The sequence below is a fragment of the Cervus canadensis genome, chromosome 4 (genome assembly GCF_019320065.1).
Source record: "Cervus canadensis isolate Bull #8, Minnesota chromosome 4, ASM1932006v1, whole genome shotgun sequence".
Lineage (NCBI taxonomy): Eukaryota > Metazoa > Chordata > Mammalia > Artiodactyla > Cervidae > Cervus > Cervus canadensis.
In genome coordinates this window covers 67,853,096-67,877,890 of record NC_057389.1, presented here as the reverse complement: position 1 = coordinate 67,877,890, position 24,795 = coordinate 67,853,096, and the positions used below count along the sequence as shown (strand labels likewise).

Sequence of the window (24,795 nt, the reverse complement as noted above, 5' to 3'; positions counted from 1 at the left end):
GGCCTTGAGCCTAAGAAAAAAATAAATGAGCAAATATAAGAACAAAATGACTAACCTGGCATCTCCATTGTACAAGGAAAATAACCTCCTAGGGCTCAGCCCTCTGTCTTAGCCCCATCCTTTCCTCCTACAGTGAAAATCCATTTCCTCTCCACCGTCCTCAGTATTTGAGCTTATTTCTCTTGAAAGACTAGGGAGCAGGCCCCCAGAGGGAGAAGGTCAGAGAATGCAAGGGAGAAAGAGAAGGACTTTTAATTAGCAAGTGAATACCTAGAGATTTAGGGAAAGAGAATATAGATTTAAGAAGATATAGGTGAATAAAATTTGTCACCCCAAAATGTCACTTTGGCATTTGGATTATTTCAAGCTGAAAACAATCAAGACCTAAAAGACTAAAGAAGAAGCTTCAACCCCACCCCCCCCACAAGTGCCTAAAAGACTTTCAATAAAAGACTTGTCCCAGAATAGATGTATCATCAGAGAGATCTGCAAAGAACATGGATTTAGAGTGTATGTGTGGGGGAAACTGTGGGCAGCGTCTGCTCTGTCCCAGCAAGGCCCAGCAAACATTTATTTATCAAATTTTGGGTTTTCATCCCCATGTCCATTGTCTTCCTCCCATTTGAAGTCCCAAACTACAACCCTCAACATCCTATTTTGTCTTGAAAGCTGAAAATGGTATTAAAATGAGGGTTTTAGCCCTTTTGATGAGTTACTCAGGTTTCCTGAGTCTCTCTCAGGTATGCATGTTCTTAAACCTTTATTTGATTTTCTCCTGTGAATCCGTCTCATGTCAATTTAGTTCCTAGACCAGCCAGAAACTAGACAGGTGGAAGAAAATTTCTTCTTCTCTGATTTGGAGAAGTGAGTACTGGGGATAGAGAGAAAGAGAGAAGGATGTGGGAAAGGGGTGACAGCTGTAAATATAATTTATATTTATAAATCGAAAATAAAGGGATAGATTCCTATCCTCACTTTACTTAGCAATTACTTAGAAAATGTATACTTGTAAGCTCCTCATCTCTCTGAAATGTATGTAAACATTTTAAGAGTAAAATAAGAATGTTTTCCCAGGAACCTAGAACCCATTTCTTGGAAACATAATTGTCAAAAAAGATAGAGTCCTTACCTCCCAGGCTCTGCAGGCAGGCAGGACCCTAACTTCAGCAGGCACCTTGCTCCAAGCTGCAGAACTATCTCTTGTCATAACATGTGAGAAGTTGGCATTTCCTTTGGATGAAGACAAGTAACAAACACAGAGAGTCACACCAATTACCAGGTCAATCTAGAATGAACTCCACGTGACAAATGGTGTTGTCAGTTCCTCTTCCTTGAGGACTATTGTTTATCTTGAGAGCATGCAAGTAATGAGTAGTCACTGCCTGGCTTTACATATTCCTCTGTCTTTGCAACCTCTTAGCTAGAAGGCAATGGCACCTCACTCCAGTACTCTTGCCTGGAAAATCCCATGGACGGAGGAGCCTGGTAGGCTGCAGTCCATGAGGTTGCTAAGAGTCGTACATGACTGAGCGACTTCACTTTCATTTTTCACTTTCATGCATTGGAGAAGGAAATGGCAACCCACTCCAGTGTTCTTGCCTGGAGAATCCCAGGGACAGGGGAGCCTGGTGGGCTGCCGTCTATGGGGTCCCACAGAGTTAGACACGACTGAAGTGACTTAGCAGTAGCAGCAGCAGCTGATCACCTGTAACACACATCAAATTCTGCTTTAATGTTTATTCAAAAATAAAACTGCTTTCTGGGCTTCCCTGATGGCTCAGTGGTAAAGAACCTTCCATCCCTAGCCTGGCAAGATCCCACATATTGCGGAGCAACTAAGTCCTTGTGCCACAACAATTACGCCTGTGCTCCAGAGCCTGGGAACCACTACTACTGAATCCTACATGCCCTAGAGACCATGTTCCACCACCAAAGAACCCACTGCTGTAAGAAGTCTGAGCACCTCAACGAGAGATTGTCCCTCACTCGCCGCAGCTACAACAAAGCCTGAGCAGCAACCAAGATCCAGCACAGCCAAAAACAAAATAAATAAATAATTTAAAAAAAAAAAAACTGTTTTCTTTCTCTTCTACCTTTGTGACTAGGTTTTAAGAGTGGGGAAGAGACTGACTTGGCTTTTAATTCTATTTTCCCAACACAGCAGGAACTGCAACAGAGTTGTGACAAAACAGTGCCATGTCAAATACACATGAGAACCTCAGAAATGCCTCTGGAAGTATGGCAGCCCTTCACCCTACTCCACTACTTGAACCGTGGGGTATGTGAGGGCAGGGACTTGGACATGACTGTCTCTCAGTTGTCCATCAGTCTCCTTAGTACCTAAACTCCTTTGACTCTAAACCGGTTAGAACCAATAACTGTTCTAAGAGGCAGTGACACTCACTGAATTTACCAAGGGAGGAATAGTCAGTGCCCACACCACAAGCGGTGGGTCTCCAGGGGTGCATTTTTGGAGTGCGCTGCTTCTATCTTGTTTGATGTCACAGTTGCAATTCAAGCATTCTCTCTAATAAAAACTGGAAAGAATGTCAAATAGAGACAAAGACTATCGAAACAGTTTCCATTAGGAAGATAATTATGAATAGAAAAGATAGGAAGAATGAGATTCCTAGAGTCCGGTGGTCATGACTGGGGGGTCATGCCTATGTCTGTCTCTAAGACATTAAAGAGAATGTTTTCAAAAATGTGCACATCTTGGTTCCACCACAGGGATTGTGGGTACTGGGTCTGGATAGGGTCTCATCATATGATTTTTTGAAAGATCCCCAGGTAATTCTAATGAAATACAGGTTTACACACTGGTATAGGTCAATGTGCCTGCACAATGCCATTTTCATCTTAGCAGAGATGAGATAAATGTCTAGAATCAGGGGATCATGGCAGGAGACAGGGAAATCCTACGACATAGTGAGTTACAGAGATATACCAGCCAAGAGAGCGAGAGAATAGTTCAAGGAGGTAGAGTCCTGATCAGCACAAGCAGGGATGAAGCATAGCCATGGATGCCAGCCTGGTGGGGGCACACTTGAGGCAATGACACAACAGGTCTGTCATCCTACTTTGGAACTGAGTCCAGAGACTGGAGAAGAGTAAGCAATGAGAGCAATTTTGCTCAAGAAAACTAAGAATACCATCTTTCAAGTCTCTGACTTTGGCAACAAGGAGGTATCTTTGTATCCAGCCTGACAGTCTATAGACTGAAGTTTGAAGTCAGATCCACTTCTTCCCCTTCCCAGTCACCTTTAGTCCCTCACCTGTTTGGTCTTTCCTCACCCCTTTCAGCACGTACCAAGCCCATTCAGATCCCCAGAGATCACCTTCTACTCCACCCAGTGGAGTGTAGCAAAGATGGGTCAGACCTAAGAAGTATGCAAAGATCTAGTCCTCAGAACAATGCATGAGCAAGTTGTCATCCGAGAAAGACTCTTACACACAGTCTCCTCCAACTCCACAGCTCTGACTAAAAATTTTACAATTAACCATCCAAGATATTCTTCTGCCTCTTACAAAACTGATGAGCTCATATCCCAGGTTTATACCTTCAGTTGGAGAGCAGATATCTTGGGAGACCCAATTCAGTACATAATGACCCCAGGGGATGGACAGAAACTCTACTTCAAGGAAGAAGCCAAAATTAATGAAATGGCTATAGGACAAAATTTATTCCCCATAACCCTGGATCTGAAAAATACCCCAGAGTCCCACCTAAACAAAGGAAAGAGGCACACATGAGACATCCCTTGACACATCCACCTATGCTTCCCTCGGGGTTCTTTACCCTCACATCACCCATAGGGGCTGGGAGAGAATGTGATCACCAAAGAATATCAGAGCAAATGTCTAGCTCCATTCTGAGAATTTAATCATGAATGATGAGAAGTAGAGCTTAGTCAGTTCTGCAAATCTTGTATTCAACTGATGTCCTATAATTTTTCTACTCAATTATTGGTTGTTTAATTCAACAAATAATTATTGAACATGGTGGATTTAAATGAGGACCAGCCAAATGAGAAAAGTAAAAGCTACTTATTCAGAGTTTGGTACAGCAAGGAAATCAGTCCTGATCACTTGCATTTTGGCAGAGACTCTATGACAGGCACTCTACCTTTCTGAGTTCTTCACTGACTTTTGTAATAAAAGACCAAGAAAAAAAGAAACAGACAAGAAAAAAAATTTATTACCACGAATACATGCAGATCTTCCCAGGTGGTGCAGTGGTAAAGAACCTGCCTGCTAATGTAGAAGAGGCATGGGTTCAGTCCCAGGGTTGGGAAGATCTCCTGGAGGAGGGCATGGCAACCCACTCCAATATTCTTGCCTGAGAATTCCATGGACAGAGGAGCCTGGAGAACTACAGTCCATGGGGTCACAAAAAGTTGGACATGACTAAGCATACTTTATGCATAACTAATGTATAAACATAGGAGATAACCCCGGAAAGTGCATAACTCTGAGATGACTTAGCATTCAGGCTTAAACACTATCTTAATTGCAAAAGGGGAGAGGGGATATAGGCCTATTAAGGGAAAACACATGATTTTTAGGAAAGATGGGACTTAGAAGGGTAGAGAGGAGATATAGATAGTTTCTGACAAAGTTCATCTGGATGTGGTGTCACTTCTAGTCTCTTTCCCTATGATGAGAGTCAATTTTTCATTTGTGTTAAAACTCCTGGGGAAGGGATTAATGACAACTACACTTGTTTTGGAGGATATGTCTCTAGACCCACAATAGGAGTTCGGAGAAGGCTTCTTCCTACCTTCACTGTGTTTCAAGTTCCTTTCACTCAAAATAATCATTACAGAAAAGTGGAATATTTGGAAGTATCGTATTATCTTCCCCTCTAAGACAAATAGTAGACAGAGAAATAACTAACAGAAGAAAGAAAGATCTTCCTGGTTTGTCACCTACCAGCATGGAATTCTCCAGGCAAGAATATGAATGGTCTCCGTATTCATAAATTTGGACTATGAAGCAAAGCTCAGAAATAGTATTGCAGCAATGTTAAATTTCCTGCTAATTGGCAGAAGGGATGGAGCCAGAAAACAGAGTGCTCTCAATCATTGGTTAGCCAGTGTCTTGATAGAGAAAATTATAAATTTGTTATATTATACCTGAATTGATACATCATTAAATCAGACAGTAAACTGTGGAAGATGCATATTGTAAATATTACAACAGCCACTTAAAACTAAAAATGAAAGAAAGTGGTATACCTAAAAGGTGAGGGGAAAAAATGGAATGCCAATTTTGGTTCATCCAAAAGAATGTCAATAGGAGAAATCATTTTTGTAAATGAATAGCAGATGATAGAAGTGGAAAACAAGGAGAAAAATGTTAGATTTAAATTCAACCAGAGCAATGACTACAATAAATATAAATGAACTAAACATTTCAATGGAAATGAATATTTAGCCAGAGGTTTAAAAAATGAATAAAGCCTATGATACGGTACTTTTTATAAGCAACTCACTTTACAACTAAAGAATAGATAAGAAAGTGAAAGAATAGAGAAAGATATACCTTACAAACAATAATCATGAGAAACCTGGTGAAATTATATTAACATCATGAAGGCATGAGAAAAGGAAATTAGCAGTAACAAAAATATTCATCTCATAATTATATACAATTAATTGTAATTACAGGTGTCGATCAAAAAGACCTACATAATTTACTCCCACAACACCTAGGTGTTAGTAGAGGCTAAGTGGAGAAACTGTATTTCCATACCCACCTGTCACTAATGAGGTAGTAACCCCCCTTTTATCAAGTGGAACACTCTTAGAGGAGACCTACAAAAATTAAAGCCTGAAAACCACAGCCTTATAATACCCCAAATGTCCAAGTTATGATCAAATATCATTCATGATATCAAAAATCCAGGAAAAACTCAAACTAAATGAAAAGACAACAGATGCCAAAATTGAAATGATGAATATGTCAAAATGCATGAAAGATCTTAAAGCAATTATTATAAAAATGCCTCCATAGGCAATGAAAATACATTCAAGACAAATGAAAAAAAGATCTCAACAAAGAAATAGAAGATAAAATGAAAAACAAATGAAAAATGTTAGAACTCAAAGTAAAATATCTGAAATTTAAACCCAGTGGTTGTACTAAAGAACAAAAAGGAGAAGACAAAGAAAATAACCAGTGAATTAGAAGATAATATAAGAAGAAGTACCTAATGCGAACAATATAAAGAAGATTGACTAAGAAAAGAGGAACAGAGCCTCAGGACATGTCTGCACTATAACAAAAGATCTAGCAATCAAGTGATCAAAGTTCCAGAAAGTAGATGAAAGAGAGTGGAGCTGAAAAAGTATGCAAAGGAAATAATGACTGAAAACTCACAACATGTGGCAAAGAAATAAATGAATAACCAAGAGCTTTAAGAAGTTGCAAAAACCTCTAACAAGATAAACCCAAAGCAATCCAAGAAATGACATCATAGTCAGACTTCTGAAAATTAAACAAAATGAAAATTAAAGTAGTGAGTGAGAAAGGACATATTACATACAGTGGAACAAATCTTCTGACAGCAGATTTCTTATAGGAAACAGTAATGGACAGAAGGAAGAGACACAACGGTATTTAAGTCCTAAAAGAAAAGAATTGTCATTTGATATCTTATGAAAATATATTTTAGTAAAGAAAAGGAAATAATTTAAGAAAACTAAGAGAATCTGTTGGGAGGAAATCTACTCTAAAAAAAATGACTTAAAGAATTTTTCTAAACAGAATACAAATGATAAAATAAGGATTCTTAGAAAAAATAAAGAACAAAAATATGAGAAATATTTTAGTTTTCTAAATTATGTTTGAAAGATGAAGAAAAATATTACTTTGTCTAATGTGGTTCTCAATAAATTTAGGAAATACTTTAGAAAATTAAAAATGCATTGGATAAAGGGACATAAAGGGAAATAAATTTTCTAATTGACTCCTATGGATAAAATGTTAATATTGGTAGATTTTGAAAAGCTATGTGTATAGTTCAATACCTAGAGGAGTTGCTAAAAAAAAAGGTATGCAAAGAACTACAATAAAAAACACTTAAGGTAAATAAGGATGAAATACTATAAGAAAAGACTCATCAATATGCTGCTTATAAGAGACTAACTTCTGAAGTAAGGGCACACAGACTGAAATTCAAGTGATGGAAAAGGATAGTCTATGCAAACCAAAACAAATAAAGAAGCTATGTAGCTACTTACATTGGACAAATACCCTTTAAAACGAAGACTATATTAAGAGACAAAGAAGGCCATTACATAATGGAAAAGGGGTTTCTAACAAGAGAACATAACATTTGAAAATATATATACCTAGAAAGTAGGAGCATCTAAACACATAAACCAAATATTATAGATCTAAAGGGACAAATAGAAAGCCATACAACAATAGTAAGGGACTTTCATATCCCACTTACAGAAATGGATAGATCATTCAGACAGAAAATCAACACGGAAATATGAGCTTTAAATAAAACCTTAGATCAGGTGGACTAAATGAATTCAGAAGAATTTATGCAAAAAGTAACAATATGCATATTCTTATCAAATGCCCCTAGAATATTGCTCAGGATAGATCATACATTAAGCCTCAAAAAAAGTCTTAAAGTTAACAAGATGAAATCATATTAGGTATCTTTCCAACCACAATGGTATGAAACTCGAAATTTATTACAATAAGAAAACTGAAAAACATAACAAACAAAAACCTCACAGATTTGTGGTTTTGAACAAAATGCTACTGAACAACCAATGGATCAAAGAACAAATCAAAAGAAGCATTAAAAATACCTTGAGACAAAAATTAAAAGGGGACATTCAATACACTGAAATTCATGGGATACAACAAAATGAATTCTAAGAGGAAAGTTCATAGCAATAAACACCAACATTAAAAGAAACCAGAAAAAAATCTCAAATAAACAATCGCACTTTACAACTCAAGGAAGGAAAAAGAACAAAGGAGACAAAATACAATAGAGAAGAAAAGATGACAATCAAAGCAGAAATAAACAACATAGATATAGAAAAGACCACTGACACTATGAACCAGTTTTATTTAAAAAAAATGAATTAAATTGAAAAAACTTAACCCAGACTGGAATGCAAAGTCAAGTGGGCCTTAAGAAGCATCACTGCGAACAAAGCTAGTGGAGGTGATGGAATTCCAGTTGAGCTATTTCAAATCCTAAAAGATGATACTGTGAAAGTGCTGCACTCAATATGCCAGCAAATTTGGAAAGCTCAGCAGTAGCCACAGGACTGGAAAAGGTCAGTTTTCATTCCAATCCTTAAGAAAGGCAATGGCAAAGAATGTTCAAACTACCACACAATTGCACTCATCTCACACGCTGGCAAAGTAATGCTCAAAATTCTCCAAGCCAGGCTTCAATAGTATGTGAACCGAGAATTTCCAGATGTTAAGCTGGATTTTTTATTTTGCACTGGTCACAGCAAACACTCTCTTCCAACAACACAAGAGAAGACTCTACACATGGACATCTCCAGATGGTCGACACTGAAATCACATTGATTATATTCTTTGCAGCCAAAGATGGAGAAGCTCTATACAGTCAGTGAAAACAAGACTGGGAACTGACTGTGGCTTGGATCATGAACTCCTTATTGCCAAATTCAGGATGAAATTGAAGAAAGTGGAGAAAACCACTAGACCATTCAGGTATGACCTAAATCAAATCCCTTATGACTATACAGTGAAAGTGAGAAATAGATTTAAGGGACTAGATCTGATAGACAGAGTGCCTGATGAACTAAGGACGGAGGTTCGTGACATTGTACAGGAGACAGGGATCAAGACCATCCCCAAGAAGAAGAAATGCACAAAAGCAAAATGGCTGTTTGAGGAGGGCTTACAAATAGCTGTGAAAAGAAGGGAAGCAAAAAGCAAAGGAGGAAAGGAAGATATTCCCATTTGAATGCAGAGTTCCAAAGAATAGCAAGGAGAGATAAGAAAGCCTTCCTCAGCAATCAATGCAAAGAAATAGAGGAAAACAACAGAATGGGAAAGACTAGAGATCTCTTCAAGAAAATTAGAGATACCAAGTGAACATTTTATGCAAATATGGGCTCAATAATGGATGGAAATGGCAGGGATCTAACAGAAGCAGAAAATATTAAGAAGAGGTGACAAGAATACACAGAACTGTACAAAAAAGATCTTCACGACCCAGATAATCACGATGGTGTGATCACTCACTTAAAGCCAGACATCATGGAAGTCAAGTGGGCCTTAGAAACCATCACTACAAACAAAGCTAGTGGAGGTGATGGAATTCCAGTTGAGCTATTTCAAATCCTGAAAGATGATGCTATGAAAGTGCTGCACTCAATATGCCAGCAAATCTAGAAAACTCAGCAGTGGCCACAGGACTGGAAAAGGTCAGTTTTCATTCCAATCCCAAAGAAAGGCAACGCCAAAGAGTGTTCAAGCTACTGCACAATTGCACTCATCTCACACGCCAGTAAAGTAATGCTCAAAATTCTCCAAGCCTGGCTCAGCTATATGTGAACTGTGAACTTCCAGATGTTCAAGCTGGTTTTCGAAAAGGCAGAGGAACCAGAGATTAAATTGCCAACATCCGCTGGATCATCAAAAGAGCAAGAGAGTTCCAGAAAAACATCTAGTTCTGCTTTATTGACTATGCCAAAGCCTTTGACTGTGTGGATCACAATAAACTGTGGAAAATTCTGAAAGAGATGGGAATACCAGACCACCTCACCTGCCTCTTGAGAAATCTGTATGCAGGTCAGGAAGCAACAGTTAGAACTGGACAGGGAACAACATCCTGGTTCCAAATAGGAAAAGGAGTATGTCAAGGTTGTATATTGTCACCCTGCTTATTTAACTTCTATGCAGAGTACATCATGAGAAATGCTAGGCTGGAGTAAGCACAATCTGGAATCAAGATTGCTGGGAGAAATATCAATAACCCCAGATATGCAGATGATACCACGTTTATGGCAGAAAGTGAAGAAGAATAAAGAGCCTCTTGATGAAAGTGAAAGAGGAGAGTGAAAAGTTTGGGTTAAAGCTCAACATTCAGAAAACTAAGATCATGGCATCCGGTCCCATCACTTCATGGCAAATAAGTGGGGAAATAGTGGAGACAGTGGCTGACTTTATTTTCCTGGGCTCCAAAATCACTGTGGATGGTGATTGCAGCTATGAAATTAAAAGATGCTTGCTCCTTGGAAGGAAAGTTATGACCAACGTAGACAGCATATTAAAAAGCAGAGACATTATTTTGCCAACAAAGGTCCACCTAGTCAAGGCTATGGTTTTTCCAGTGGTCATGTATGGATGTGAGAGTTGGAATATAAAGAAAGCTGAGTGCAGAAGTATTGATGCTTTTGAACCGTGGTGTTGGAGAAGACTCTCGATAGTCCCTTGGACTGCAAGGAGATCCAACCAGTCCATCCTAAAGGAGATCAGTCCTGGGTGTTCATTGGAAGGACTGATGTTGAAGCTGAAACTCCAATACTTTGGCCACCTGATGCGAAGAGTTGACTCATTGAAAAAGACCCTGATGCTGGGAAAGATTGAGGGCAGGAGGAGAATGGGATGACAGAGGATGAGATGGTTGGATGGCATCACCCATTCGATTGACGTGGGTTTGGGTGGACTCCAGGAGTTGGTGATGGACAGGGAGGCCTGGGGTGCTGCGGTTCATAGGGTTGCAAAGAGTCAGACATGACTGAGTGACTGAACTGAACTTAACTGAACTGAAGCTGGACTTAGAAAAGGCAGAGGAACCAGAGGTCAAATTGCCAATATCTGTTCAGATCAGTTCAGTCGCTCAGTCGTGTCCGACTCTTTGCGACCCCATGGACTGCAGCCTACCAGGCTCCTCTGTCCGTGGCATTTTCCAGGTAAGAGTACTGAAGTGGGTTGCCATTGCCTTCTCCAAAATGACACTACAGAAATATAAAGGCTCTTACAAGACTGCTATAAACAATTAAATACCAACTAATTTGACAACCTAGAAGAAATGAATAAATCCTAAGGAATATACGACATAACCAAGATGAAAACATGAAGAAATAGGAAATCTGAACAGACTCCTTGGTAGTAAGATTGAATCCGTAATTTAAAACCTCTGAGCAGCGCCACCTCCCCCGCCGCCAGCAGGAGGTCTTGGGGTGAGGACTCCATCAGCATGCGTGCGTGCTCCCACAGTGCAGATAGTCTGCTTGAGTGAGTGGGTGGTGGCAGGCCTCAGCCAGCCTTCTCTGACTGTTCCAGCTCTAAGTCTCCAGCCATGAAGTGGTTTGCTGCTGCTGCTGCTGCTGCTAAGTTGCTTCAGTCGTGTCCGACTCTGTGCGACCCCATAGACGGCAGCCCACCAGGCTCCCCCATCCCTGGAATTCTCCAGGCAAGAACACTGGAGTGGGTTGCCATTTCCTTCTCCAATGCATGAAAGTGAAAACTGAAAGGGAAGTCACTCAGTCGTGTCCGACTCTTAGCGACCCCATGGACTGCAGCCCACCAGGCTCCTCTGCCCATGGGATTTTCCAGGCAAGAATAGTGAAGTGGGGTGCCATTGCCTTCTCCCATGAAGCGGTTTAGTACCCAATTAATAGGAGCCACAGCGCCACCGAAAGCCTGCAGCAATGAAAACCTGAACAGAATTGATATGTCTTAGGATGATACCATCAAATTGAATCGAAAGGAAGGAATGAGGCAGAATTTCCTGAGATTAAATAGAAGACTTCAGCAAAGTGGTGCCAGGCAATTCAGAATGAGAGTAAGATGGGCTATTCAACAGAATTCTGGTTTTGGTAAGAATAGTCTGAGCCGTAGAAGAAGAGTGATGCCTGGGAAGAGACGTCCTTATGGAGTTATCACTGGTCTTGCATCTAGGAAAGCAACTGGAATTCGAAAATGAATTAGTCCTATGAATCGACCACCTCTAAGTGACAAGAATATAGAACGATATTTTCCAACATTAAAAAGGAAGGTAAACCTTCTGAGACTAAATGATGTGCAAGGATAACCGGTTGCAGCTCTCAGGAGACCTACACAGATAAATAGAAAAAATTACATTCCAGCCGGTTTTACCAGGAGTGGAAATGAATTAAGTCATCAGAAAGACACTCATCAGGGAGTTTTTCTTTTCAGAAGAGGCCTGAAGGTTCAGGCCCAGTTGAATTCAGAACAACTGCTAGATGATGTAGTAGCAAAGAGAACTCGTCAATAGAGAACTTCTACCATAAATGGAGGAATTTTGACTGTATCCATTGATAATCCAGGAGCAGAGCAGTGCTCAGTAACTAAGAAACCATGATCAACTTATACTGCTGTGCCCTCATTTGACAAAACAGGATCAATCTGATGTAAAGAAAGTTCCTAAAGGTGTCCCCCTACAATTTGAAATAAACAGTGTTGGAAAACAGACGGGGATGACTTTGAATGAGCTGTTTAGGATCTTGAAGGAACAGGCTCTACTACAAAGCCACAGTCATCAAGACAGTATGGTACTGACACAAAGACAGAAATATAGATCAATGCAACAGAAGAGAAAGCCCAGAGATAAACCCACGTACCTATGGACACCTTATCTTCAACAAAGGAGGCAAGGATATACAATGGAAAAAAGACAACCTCTTTAACAAGTGGTGCTGGGAAAACTGGTCAACCACTTGTAAAAGAATGAAAATAGAACACTTTCTAACACCATACACAAAAATAAACTCAAAATGAATTAAAGATCTAAATGTAAGACCAGAAACTATAAAACTCCTAGAGGAGAACATAGGCAAAACACTCTCCAACTTAAATCACAGCAGGATCCTTTATGACCCACCTCCCAGAATATTGGAAATAAAAGCAAAAATAAACAAATGGGACCTAATGAAACTTAAAAGCTTTTGCACAACAAAGGAAACTATAAGCAAGGTGAAAAGAGAGCCTTCAGAATGGGAGAAAATAATAGCAAATGAAGCAACAGACAAAGGAGTAATCTCAAAAATATACAAGCAACACCTGCAGCTCAATTCCAGAAAAATAAATGACCCAATCAAAAAATGGGCCAAAGAACTAAACAGACATTTCTCCAAAGAAGACATACAGATGGCTAACAAACACATGAAAAGATGCTCAACATCACTCATTATCAGAGAAATGCAAATCAAAACCACAATGAGGTACCATTACATGCCAGTCAGGGTGGCTGCTATCCAAAAGTCTACAAGCAATAAATGCTGGAGAGGGTGTGGAGAAAAGGGAACCCTCTTACACTATTGGTGGGAATGCAAACTAGTACAGCCACTATGGAGTACAGTGTGGAGATTCTTTAAAAAACTGGAAATAGAACTGCCATATGACCCAGCAATCCCACTCCTGGGCATACACACTGAGGAAACCAGATCTGAAAGAGATACGTGCACCCCAACGTTCATCGCAGCACTGTTTATAATTGCCAGGACATGGAAGCAACCTAGAAGCCCATCAGCCAGACGAATGGATAAGGAAACTATGGTACATATACACTATGGAATATTACTCAGCCATTAAAAAGAATTCATCTGAATCCGTTCTGATGAGATGGATGAAACTGGAGCCCATTATACAGAATATAGTAAGCCAGAAAGATAAAGACCAATACAGTATACTAACGCATATATATGGAATTTAAAAAGATGGTAACGATAATCCTATATGCAAAACAGAAAAAGAGACACAGATGTACAGAACAGACTTTGGGACTCTGTGGGAGAAGGCGAGGGTGGGATGTTCTGAGAGAATAGCATTGAAACAAGTACACTATCAAGGTTGAAACCAATCACCAGCCCAGGTTGGATGCATGAGACAAGTGCTCAGGGCTGGTGCACTGGGAAGACCCAGAGGGATGGGATGGGGAGGGAGGCAGGAGGAGGGATTGGGATGGGAACATGTAAATCCATGGCTGATTCATGTCAATGTATGGCAAAAACCACTACAATGTTGGAAAGTAATTAGCCTCCAAGTAATAAAAATAAATGAAAAAGAAATAAAAAAATAAATTCAATACTTGTAAATTTAAAATATTAAAAAATAAAAGAAATTATCAACAAAATGAAAGGACAACCTGCTGAAAGGGAAGAATATCTGAAAATCATATACTGGATAAGGGATTAATATCCAAATTATATAAGGAATTCACACAACTCAATAGTAATAAACCTTAACAGACCAATTAAAATATAGGCGGAAAGATATGAAGAGATATTATTCCAAAGAAGATACAGAGATGGCAACCAGCACATTCTTAATATCACTAATCATCAGGGAAATGCAAATCAAAATCAACTCACACCTGTCGATATGGCTGTTAAAAAAGAAAAAAGAAGTGTTGGCAAGGATGTAGAGAAAAGGGAACACTTGTGCACTGTTAGTGGAAATGTAGATTGATATAGCCACTGTGAAAAACGGTATGGAGATTCCTCAAAAAATTTGAAGTAGAGCGACTTTATGATCCAACAGTTCTACATTTAGGTATTTATCCAAAGAAAATGAAAACACTAACTCAAAAAGATATCTAACCCCCCTGCTCATTGCAACATTAGTTGTGACGGCCAAGATGTGAAAACAACCTAGTAGCTCATTATTGGATAAATGGATAAAGAAAATGTGAAATGTGTACACACACACACACACACACACACAATTGAATGTTATTCTGCTATAAAAAAGAGAAAATCTTGTCATGTATGAGAACATGGATGGACCTTGAGGACATTATGATAAATGAAATGAGTCAGATGGTGAATGACAAATACTGTATTATCTCATTTATATGTGGAATCTAAAAAAGAACAAAATCAAATTCATAGATACAGTGTATGGATTGGTGGTTGCCAGAGGTGAAAGTTGAAGTGCTGGAAAAATGGATGAAGAGGGTCAAAATGTACAGCCTTTCAACTATAAAATAAATATGTCTTGGGATGTAAGGTACAGCATGGTTAACATTGACTATAGTCAATTATATTATACCATATTGCATATTTGAAAGTTGTTAAGAGAGTAGGTCTTAAAGTTCTTATCAGGGGGAAAATTTTTGTAATTACATGGTATCCTATGTTAGCTATGATTATTGTGGTGATTATTTTGCAATAAACACAAATATCAGATCACTATGTTGTACACCTGAAACTAATATAATGTGCTAATGCCATTTATATTGCTAAAAAAAATGAAATATGAAAAACACTTTCCAAAACAAAAGAAACCTCTAAATTTTAAGTATATCATATTCAAATTGCAAAAAATCAAAGATAAAGAGATAATGGGATTCTGACTTCTACTTGAAAAGAAGAAGGAAATAAAATGGGGAAAGGAAAGCACCGAAAATCATACCACTCCTATTGTTCTGATCATCAGTTCTCTTCCACAAAGACAGAAATCACATCAGGCCATTCTGACAGTTCTACTGTAAGCTAGAAAGTTCTCTTGGCTTGACCTTCAAAATGTACCAAGACTAACTATACTCAACTATACTCAACTCAGCATATGTTATATGCTGTAACAACCTATAATGGAAAATTGTCTGAAAAAGAATGTATATATATATATAGATATAGATAGATAGATATACTTTTCTGAGTCACGTTGCTGTATACATGAAACTAACACAACATTGTAAATTAAGCATACTTCAATTTTTTAAAAAAGATGAAAAAAAAGTACCCAGAACCTGCTCACTTCTGCTACAGTCTGCATTTTTTCCCATTGTGATCCCAGTGTCATCATTTTTCACTTGAATTACTATAGGATTTTTGGGTGAATCATACAGACAGCCAGGTTGATTCTCTTTTTTCTAATGGAGGGGGCAGATCATAACTCCTCCTTACTCAAAATTCTGTCTCTTCACATAGCCTATCAAACCTTATGAGATGTGGGCCCTGTTTTCTAGCCAGCTTTCCCTCAGCCTATCCCTGGCTTGCTTTGCTCTAGAACACTGTCCTCAGCCTTTGCTCAGTCATCCCTTCTGCCTAGAACATTTTGTATCAGTAGCCAGACCCCAAACTCTCCCAGGGCTGAGCTATGCTCTTTCCTTCACCACGGTGTATGCATTCCACCCACTTGGTTGCCAAAACTCCACAGGCTCTAAGGATATGCATGCAAGTCTCTTGGAAGCAGTATGATTGAAAAGAGATTTTAGGTCCAGTGTGTTCAGGGAGATATTTGTAGAAGACATGACTCAAGAGATTATTTCCCAAATCCCTCCAGAGCTCTTGAACTAAAAACCTGATAGAAGCCAGTTTCTGCCAGGGTTTTATCCTCACACCTCATTTTTCTCCCAACTGAGTTAGGAGATAAATGGGCCCAGGAGTTGAGCTGCGAGAGTTTGTCAAACTGGAATTTTATTTTTCTTAGACACTCCAAGCACAAAGTTAATGGCAGGACCTGAACTGTGCTGGAGTAAAGAGATAAGAGGACCACATCTCTCATTCCTGAGGTCAAGGAAGTCTCCTCAACTACACATGTGCAAAAAGACTCCAAAGGAAGGAGGCATCATCCCATAATATGTGTTGTCATACTCCTTTGCACTGGAATCCAGCTTAGCAAAAAGATGCACACGAATATCAGGGAGGATCCTAAGGAAGTTCAGATGTGGAAAAAAGAAGTGAGATATTTGGCCAGAGGAGAACAAAGACCCAGAAGAATTGCTCCTAGATGAATGATTAGTCACTTCTTTACTGTGCTCCTCCTCATTAGGGAAGATGCCCATACCCTTTCTCTCCAGGTATGTATTTCTGCCTTGCCTCTGTCTTAAATAAATAAACTGCTTCTCTCTGTGCTCCCCCACATGTTGTGTTGTGCTAATAATAATACACTTTGTACTTGTTTTTACAGTTTTTACCTCTGTGAAATATTGTTGCTTTCAAATGGGGCAAGATCCAGAGCAACTTTGCTTCTAGCCTCTCTACCCTGGTGGATGAGTATCTAGGATTTCTGGTTTCCATCTAGACTACTTAGGTTCAATTCCTGGGCAGGGAACTAAGGTCCTGCTTCAGAATTGCTAAGTGCCACCTCTCTGAGATCATAACCTTGGTGTTGATGATAAAGAATCAACCTGCCCCCACCCCTCAAATGGAATGACACACTTGTAATCTCTTTACCTTTCATGGTGTTATTCTTAGAGGAAGACTATGAAGACATTCTAGTCTTTACACACTGATTCTTATATTTAATGTACAATTTCAAGAAGGCACGAGTCTCTTTCCATTGTTTAATAACAAAAGAAACATGTTGGACTTACTTTATTGGTGCAGATGATAATGTGAAGCCCAGAGAATGGAGTAACCTTGTCCAAAGTCACACAGTTCCTACAAGTCAGACTCTACCTCTGACCTTTGCATCACATTTCAGTGGGCAATGAGCTCTGAAGTGGTTCTCCTTCCTCACCTTTAACAAGAGTTCAGAAGAAAGATTGTCCCTAGCAATTCTGGGGAAATGGTAAGTAATATATATCTATGGGTCTTCATAAGATGAAAATAGAGGTGCTCATGGAGGAAAAATTCATTGTGAAACTAATTACTACTATCTGTTTCCTTGACATCTTCCATTCAGTCCTTTCAGATTGCTCAGCTCATAGCTTCACCCCAGCCAGGCAGAGAGTTCAATTTGTTCAGAGGAGGAAAACAAGCCACAAAAGAATCTGAGCATATAGAGGAAGGAGAAGAACAAGAGAGGAAGCCCCAGAAGGGTGGGCACCGTCTACACTCTCTATCTCCCCTGCATCTTCCACATCTTCTTCAAGGCCCTCATTACCTCCTTGTTCCTCAGGCTGTAAATGAGTGGGTTGAGCATTGGGGTGAGGATGGTATAGAAGATGGAGGTGGCTCGGTCTCCTGCTGGTGTCCTAGCAGAGGCTCTCTGCATGTAGCTAAATATGGCTCCCCCATAGTAAAGACCCACCACAGCCAGGTGGGAGGAGCAAGTGGTCAGAGCCTTCTGTTTCCCCTCAGTGGAAGTCATGTTAATTACAGCCATGAGGATCCGGGCATAGGAAGCCACAGTGACCCCCAGGGGCAGCAGCAGCATGATCACGCAGCAAGCATAGATGAGGTTCTCAAAGAAGGATGTGTCTGCACAAGAGAGACGCAGCACAGCGGGCACCTCACAGAAGAAGTGGTCTACCTGGAGAGAGCCACAGTAGGGGAAGCTGAAGACCATCCCTACATCAATCACACTGTCAGCCACTCCACCCATCCAGGATGCCAAGGACATCAGACAGCAGGCCTTCCAGTTCATGAGCACAGGGTACCGCAGCGGGTGACAAACAGCCACATACCTGTCATAGGCCATGACTGCCAGGAGGAAGCACTCGGCTCCTCCTACCATGACCACTAAGAAGATCTGAGTGGCACACCCACCCCGAGAGATGAACTTACTCCCTGAGAGGAAGTTGGCTGCCATCTTGGGCACAACTGTGCCCATTATGGTCAGGTCCATGATGGAGAGCTGGCTGAGAAAAAAGTACATAGGCGTGTGCAGGCGCCTGTCAGCCTGGGTGAGCAGGAGGAAGAGGATGTTGCCCACCAGGGCTGTAGCAGAGGCCAGAAGGACAAGGGAAAATAGGAAGAAGTTATATGGTGAGTAGCTGAACAGACCCAAAAGGATAAAGTCTGATAGCGAGGTGTGATTCCAGATGTCCATGGCCTTGACCCTAGGGAAAAATAAATGAGTAAACGTCAAAACAAAACAACTTCCCTGGCATCTCCATCATACACGTAAACTGTCTCCTGTTTCTTCTAGAGGACAGTGCCCAGCCCTCTGTCTTATCCCTGTCCTTTCCCTCTGCAGTGAATTCCTTTTCCTCTCATTTGTCCTCAATGGTTACCAAACAAGATTTGATCCTTATTTCTCTTGAAAACTAGTTAGTACACCCCCAGAGAAAGGGGCCTAAATAATGCAAAGGGAGAGAGAGAAGGGGTTTTAGGTAAATAGCTACAGGTTTAAGAAAAGTGGATATAGATTTAAGAGTATTGGAGTTTTCAATAGAGAGTAGGAGGAGGAAAAGTGTATAACTGATGTAAGAATAAATACTCTTAAAAATATAAGGCTTTAATTTTCCCTTCTCCCATTTTCTTAGAGCATTTACTTTAGAGAAAGTTGTAAGTTATTTGACTCTGAAATGTAGACAAACATTTTAAAAGTGAAATAACCTTCCAGCCAGCTTTCAGACCCAGTAGTGTCTTTCTCAAAAACTTGAGCCTCCAATTAAAATAAATAAATTAATTTAAAAAAAACCTTGTAATCCATATCTTTTCATTGCAATCATCCAGGAAGTTAGAGCCCCTATTTCCCCAGCTCGGTAGGACTACAGGACTCTATAACTTTAGCAGGCACCTTGCTCCAATTTGCAGAATTCTCTCTTGTCATAGAATGAGAGAAGTTTACTTTCCTTTGAATAAAGCCATTTAACCAACACAGTCACTCCTATTACCAGGTGAATCTAGAATGAACTCTGTGTGCCAAATGGGGCTGTCAAGTCTCTTATTTGAGAACTGGTTATTGTTTATCCTGAGAGCAGAACGTAATAGATTATCCTTGCCTGGATGTAGAGAAGAGTGATATTCCTTCTGTCTTTGCATTCACTTAGCAGATCACCTATAATGCACATCACATTCTGATTTGATGTTTATTCAAAAATAAATCTGTTTTCTTTTTCTTATACCTTTTTGGAGAGGTTTTCAGAATAGGAAGGAGATTTTGTTTTTGTTATATTTCTAGAGTCAGAAAATTGTGGCAGTGGGGAGAGAAATCCCAGGACATAGTGAGTTACACAAACATGCCAGCCCCTGGTGGCTCACACGATAAAGAATTTGCCTGCAGTGCAGGAGACCTGGGTTTGAACCCTGGGTCAGGAAGATCTCCTGGATGAGGGCATGGCAACCCACTCCAGTATTCTTGCCTGGAGAATTCCTATGGACAGAGAAGCCAGGCAGGCAGGCTACAGTCCATGGGGTCACAAAGAGTGGGAGATGACTGAGCACCTAAGCACAGCCAGCCAAGGGAGCCAGTGTCCAGCTCGGGTAGGTAGATTCCATGATCAGCACAGGCAGGAACACTGCAGTGACGCAGACACATGTGCGGCAGAGGCACAATAGATCTGTCTGCCCACTTTGTCTCAGTTCAGAGGCTGGAGAACAGAAGATCAATGATAAAAATTTTCCCCAAGAAAACTAGGATTATCATATTTTGGTCTCTGATGCTGATAACATTTGTCACTTGACAGCAAGGAAGTATCTCTGTGTCCAGCCTGACACTATAATCTGAAGCCTGAAGTGATAACTTCACATTTCTCGGTCACTTTCAGTCCCTTATCTGTCAGGTCTTCCCTCACCTGCTTCAGCACCTACCACCTCTATTCCTTTCCCCACAGTTCATCTTTCACTCTGACCTATAAACCTCAACAGAAAAGGGTTAAACCCAAGCAATATGCAAAGATGTAGTCCTCAGGACAATGTGTGAGCAAGTGGTGACCTGAGAAATCCCCTCACAGACTCTCCTCCAACTCCATGGCTCCAAATAAAAATTTGTAGAACTAACCATCCAAGATGTTCTTCTGCTTCTTACAAAATTGATGAGCTCATGTCCCAGGTTTATATCTCTAGTTGCAGAGCAGATATCTTGGGAGACCAACTCAGCTCATAATGACCCCAGAGAATAGATAGATCCTCCACCCCTAGGAAGAAGAAAAAATTAATGACATGGCTTCAGGATAAAGTTCATTCCCCATAGCCCTGGCTCTGAAAAGCACTCCAGACTCCCTTCTAAGCAAAGGAAGTACCAACCCCTTGACACGTCCACCTACACTTCCCTCAGAACTCTTAACCCTCACTTCACCCATGAGAGCTAGGAGAGAATGTGATCACCACTAAGTATCAGAGTGAATATCTAGCTGCATTCCAGAAGTTTGGTCATGGATGATGAAGTGGTCCCTGGTCAGTTAATCTATGAAACTTGTACTCAAGTGATGTCCTATACTTTTATGGACTTGATTGTTGGTTATTTGTTTTCCATTCAAGAAGCTGTTTCTGTGCAGTATGGAATGAAACAAAGAACAGCCACATGAGGAAAGGAAAGGGTATTTATTCAGAGCTTTTGATAGCAAAAGGGTCAGCTACTTTTACTTGCATTTTGGCAGAGACACAAAGGCAGGCAGAGGAGTGGGAAAGCTTTAGAAAAAGAGAAGCTCCACATGTGCCCTGATTGGAGAATATTGGTATGGTGAATCTGTTGGCAGACTAATCAAGAGCACCGTTATTGGTAGGGTACATATTTGACTTTCTTTGGTTGGCCTTAACTTGGAAGTGGGGCAAAAAATTAGGGAAGTTGTCAGTTATTAATCAAGCCTTAGACATTTGGGGCCTATTGTTACAGAAGCGATTGTTAAGCTTCCTTTATTGTTACCAAAGCGATCACTCTATCTTTTACAAGTCTGACTTATAAAAGACTGCCTTCCTTGCTGGACTGTTTATTATTGACAAGAGGGTTGATTTTCTTGGCAAGTTCTTGCAGTTTGTGGGTCAGAGTTCTTTTTTTATGTATGGTCCATTGTCTGTATATTCAATCTCTCAGCAGCTATAAATGTGAATATCACATTGCTGCGTTTTAATATGAAAACTGTTAAGAGAGAGTTCTAAGAATTCTCATCACAAGGAAAAAAATTGTGTATTTATATGAGATGATAACTATTATATAGTTATATTATTATTGTTATATATATATATATATAGAATGTATATAAATATATATAAACATATATATAGATATATAGTTTATATAATATTATATAAATTATATAACATTATATGAGATGATAAAGTTAATTAAATTTTGTGGTAATCTCATAATTATGTCAAATCATTATGCTGTGCACTTGAAACTTATACAGTGCTATATATCAGTTATATCTCACTAAAACTGGGAGGGAAAAAGAACAATCACCATAAAGAAAGTTCTAACAATGCTGAAAGAAAAGGAACAAAAAAAAGAAAAAGTGTGAGTATATACAATGGATTGTAATTCGTTCATTAAAAAATAAGGAAATCCTGCCATGTGCAACAATACAGAAGAATCTTGAAAGCATTCTGCTAAGTGAAATAAATCAGACAGAGAAAGACAAATACTCCATGATCTCACTTATATGTAGAATCTGAAAACAAAAACAAAATCCCTCATAGAAACAGTTTATACTGATTGCCAGAGGCTGGGAGGTGGTGGGTAGGGGACATGATGGGAGAATTGGGTGAAGGAAGTCAAAAGGCATAAATTTCCAGTTATAAGATAAATAAGTTCTTCAGGTGTAAGGTACAGCATAGTAACTATAGCTAACAATACTGTAGTGTATGTTTGAAAGCTGTTAAGAGAGTAGATCTTAAAATTCTCAACACAAGGAAAAAACTTTGTATCCATGTGAGGTGATCGCTCGCTTGCTCAGTTGCTTTAGTCCTGTCCGACTCTGCAGACCCATGAGCTGTAGCCTTCAGTGGTATATCAGATTCTTTCTGTTGCTGTAATAAATGACCACAAACTTGGTGGCTTAAAACAATTTCTTTTCTCTTACAGGTCTAGAAGTCAGAAGTATAAAATTAGTTTCATTGGTTTAAAGTCGGAAAGCTGGTTGCTTCTGAGGTCTCTGAGGAAAAATTCTTACTTTGTTCAGATTCTAGTGGCCTCCTGTATTTTTTTATTTCTGGCCCCTTTCTCTGTCTTCAAAGTCAGTAGTATAGTATCTTCAAATCCTTCAAATAGCTTCTATTTTCTTATCTCTTCTACAGCAGTCAAATCTTCAAATCCCTCTCTTTTGTGATTCAATTTAGGGCCAGATAGCCCAAGGCAGGGGCTTCCTTGGTGGTTCGGTGGTGAAGAAACTGCCTGCCAACGCAGGAGATGCAGGTCCAAGGCTTGCATTGGAAAAATCTACTGGAGAAAGAAATGGCAACCCATTCCAGTATTCTTTCTTGGGAAACCCCATGAACAGAGGAGCCTGGTGGATTATAGTCCATGGGGTCACAAAGAATCGGACACAATAGTGACTAAACAATAAAATCAGGGCAAACTCTCCATCTAAAAATCATTATCTTAACAAACTCAAAGTCCTTTTTGCCATTTGTATTCATTTCCTGGGACTGCTGGAACAAAGTAACATACACTGGGTGGCTTAAATGACAAGCATTTATTATCTCAGTTCTGGAACTAGAAATCTGAAATCAAGGTGCCTGAAGGACATGAAGAATTGGGTCTACGCTTCTCCCCTTGCTTCTGCTAGCATCAGGCATTACTTGGCTTTAAAATGGCATTCTCCTTGTGTCCCTTCACATCATCTTCTGTGTGTGCCCATCTATCTCTATGTCCACATTTCCCTTTTTGATAAGGACATAACTCATGTTGTATTTGAGTCCACTCTAAAGACCTCATCTTAACTTGGTCACCTACAAAAGACCTTACTTCCCAATAAAGTTGCATTCACAAGTAGTGTTGCATTACATAGTAATGCAGTAGTGTGAATGCAATACATTGCATTCACAACGTATCTTCATGATTTTTATTTATAAAAACACATATATAAAAAGATACAATAATCATAAGTAGAATAGATACATAAAAATGCCTAGTGAATAAAACAGTGTTAACGATGGATTTGTTCATAAGCATGAAATCAAGGACCCTGTGTTACTGAAAACTTGGCCTATCTTTGCACCAGTGCTGAATCAAATCCCAGAGACAGAGTTTTGGATAAAGTAGAAAGCTTTATTGATTTACCAGACACTGGACTTATGTACCAAAAAACTATGTGTCTCCACCCCAGAGAATCTGATGAGGGGTTTTATAACAGTGGGTTAAATGTGGGGGTCTCTGACAAGATTAAGGTATGAGCAGGGCTTGGATTCCCTTAATCTCATCTCAGATGGTCAGTCTCCTAATCTTGATGGGTTTCCCTGGTCCCTTTAATCTTGTATCAGGTAGTTTCTTGGCTGTTCCTCCCTTGATTAGCAACTGTTTGAATCCACCCTTTGGAACTCAGCGAAGGTCATAATGACTGGACCCTTGCTGGCAAGAGATGGGTAACAGAAAGACCTCTGTGCTTGGGAGCCCCATAGGGCCCCACTAGGTTTCACCTACAAGGCTTTCTCAAGGGTAGTCTCCCCACCCCTCCATGTTCTCTGTCTCTTATTTGTAGAAAAACTGTAGCCTCCAGACCCACATATGCTGTGTGGAGCTGAAACACTTTATTTTTCACCAAGTATTTATAAATATTTAAGTGAAAGGGAGGAAAATAAATAATAGATTAACATTCATAACATTAAACAAAGTAAATTTTGTTGTATTTTACTTTTAATGAATTCCATTCGAACTGTGAGTCATTCAAGAAAGAAACCTATTTGGGAATTTCTTTCATATTCCAGGCACTCTTGAAGTCACCCACTTCTCCTCACCCACCGAGGCTGTCCCACCCATCTCAGTCACCATCAAGAGTGACTCTAACTACAAAATAAATTTCCAGAAGTGGAATTCCTGGGCCTAGCAATATATTTTACCTTTGGGGAGATATTGCTAAATTGTCCAAAATGTATGAGAGTCCCTGTTTCTCCAATAGAAGCACCCTCTTGCCCAGTCCAAATGGTCAACATGGACCCAGGGCAGGGATGTAGTTCTGCTGGGCTCAGAGCACCACACAGCATATGTGGCTCTGGGGGCTTTGACTTTTGCTAACTTTTGCTAACCTTGAGGCTGCAGCTT

The 24,795-nt window shown here is 39.8% G+C and overlaps 1 protein-coding gene and 1 pseudogene across 1 annotated transcript; one reads left to right on the top strand and one right to left on the bottom strand.

Moving 5' to 3' along the window:
- Positions 1-11,614: 11,614 nt before the first annotated feature.
- Positions 11,615-14,626, top strand: LOC122440885 (annotated as a pseudogene).
- A 3,143-nt stretch (positions 14,627-17,769) lies between these two features.
- On the bottom strand, positions 17,770-18,702 carry LOC122440003 (olfactory receptor 2M3-like). Its single transcript, XM_043465697.1, has one exon. The coding sequence runs from the start codon at positions 18,700-18,702 to the stop codon at positions 17,770-17,772; it is 933 nt and encodes a 310-aa protein (XP_043321632.1).
- Positions 18,703-24,795: the final 6,093 nt, after the last annotated feature.

Excerpts from the sequence above, each read along its gene's own strand:
- LOC122440003 (XM_043465697.1), bottom strand. The coding sequence starts at position 18,702 with ATGGACATCTGGAATCACACCTCGCTATCAGACTTTATCCTTTTGGGT.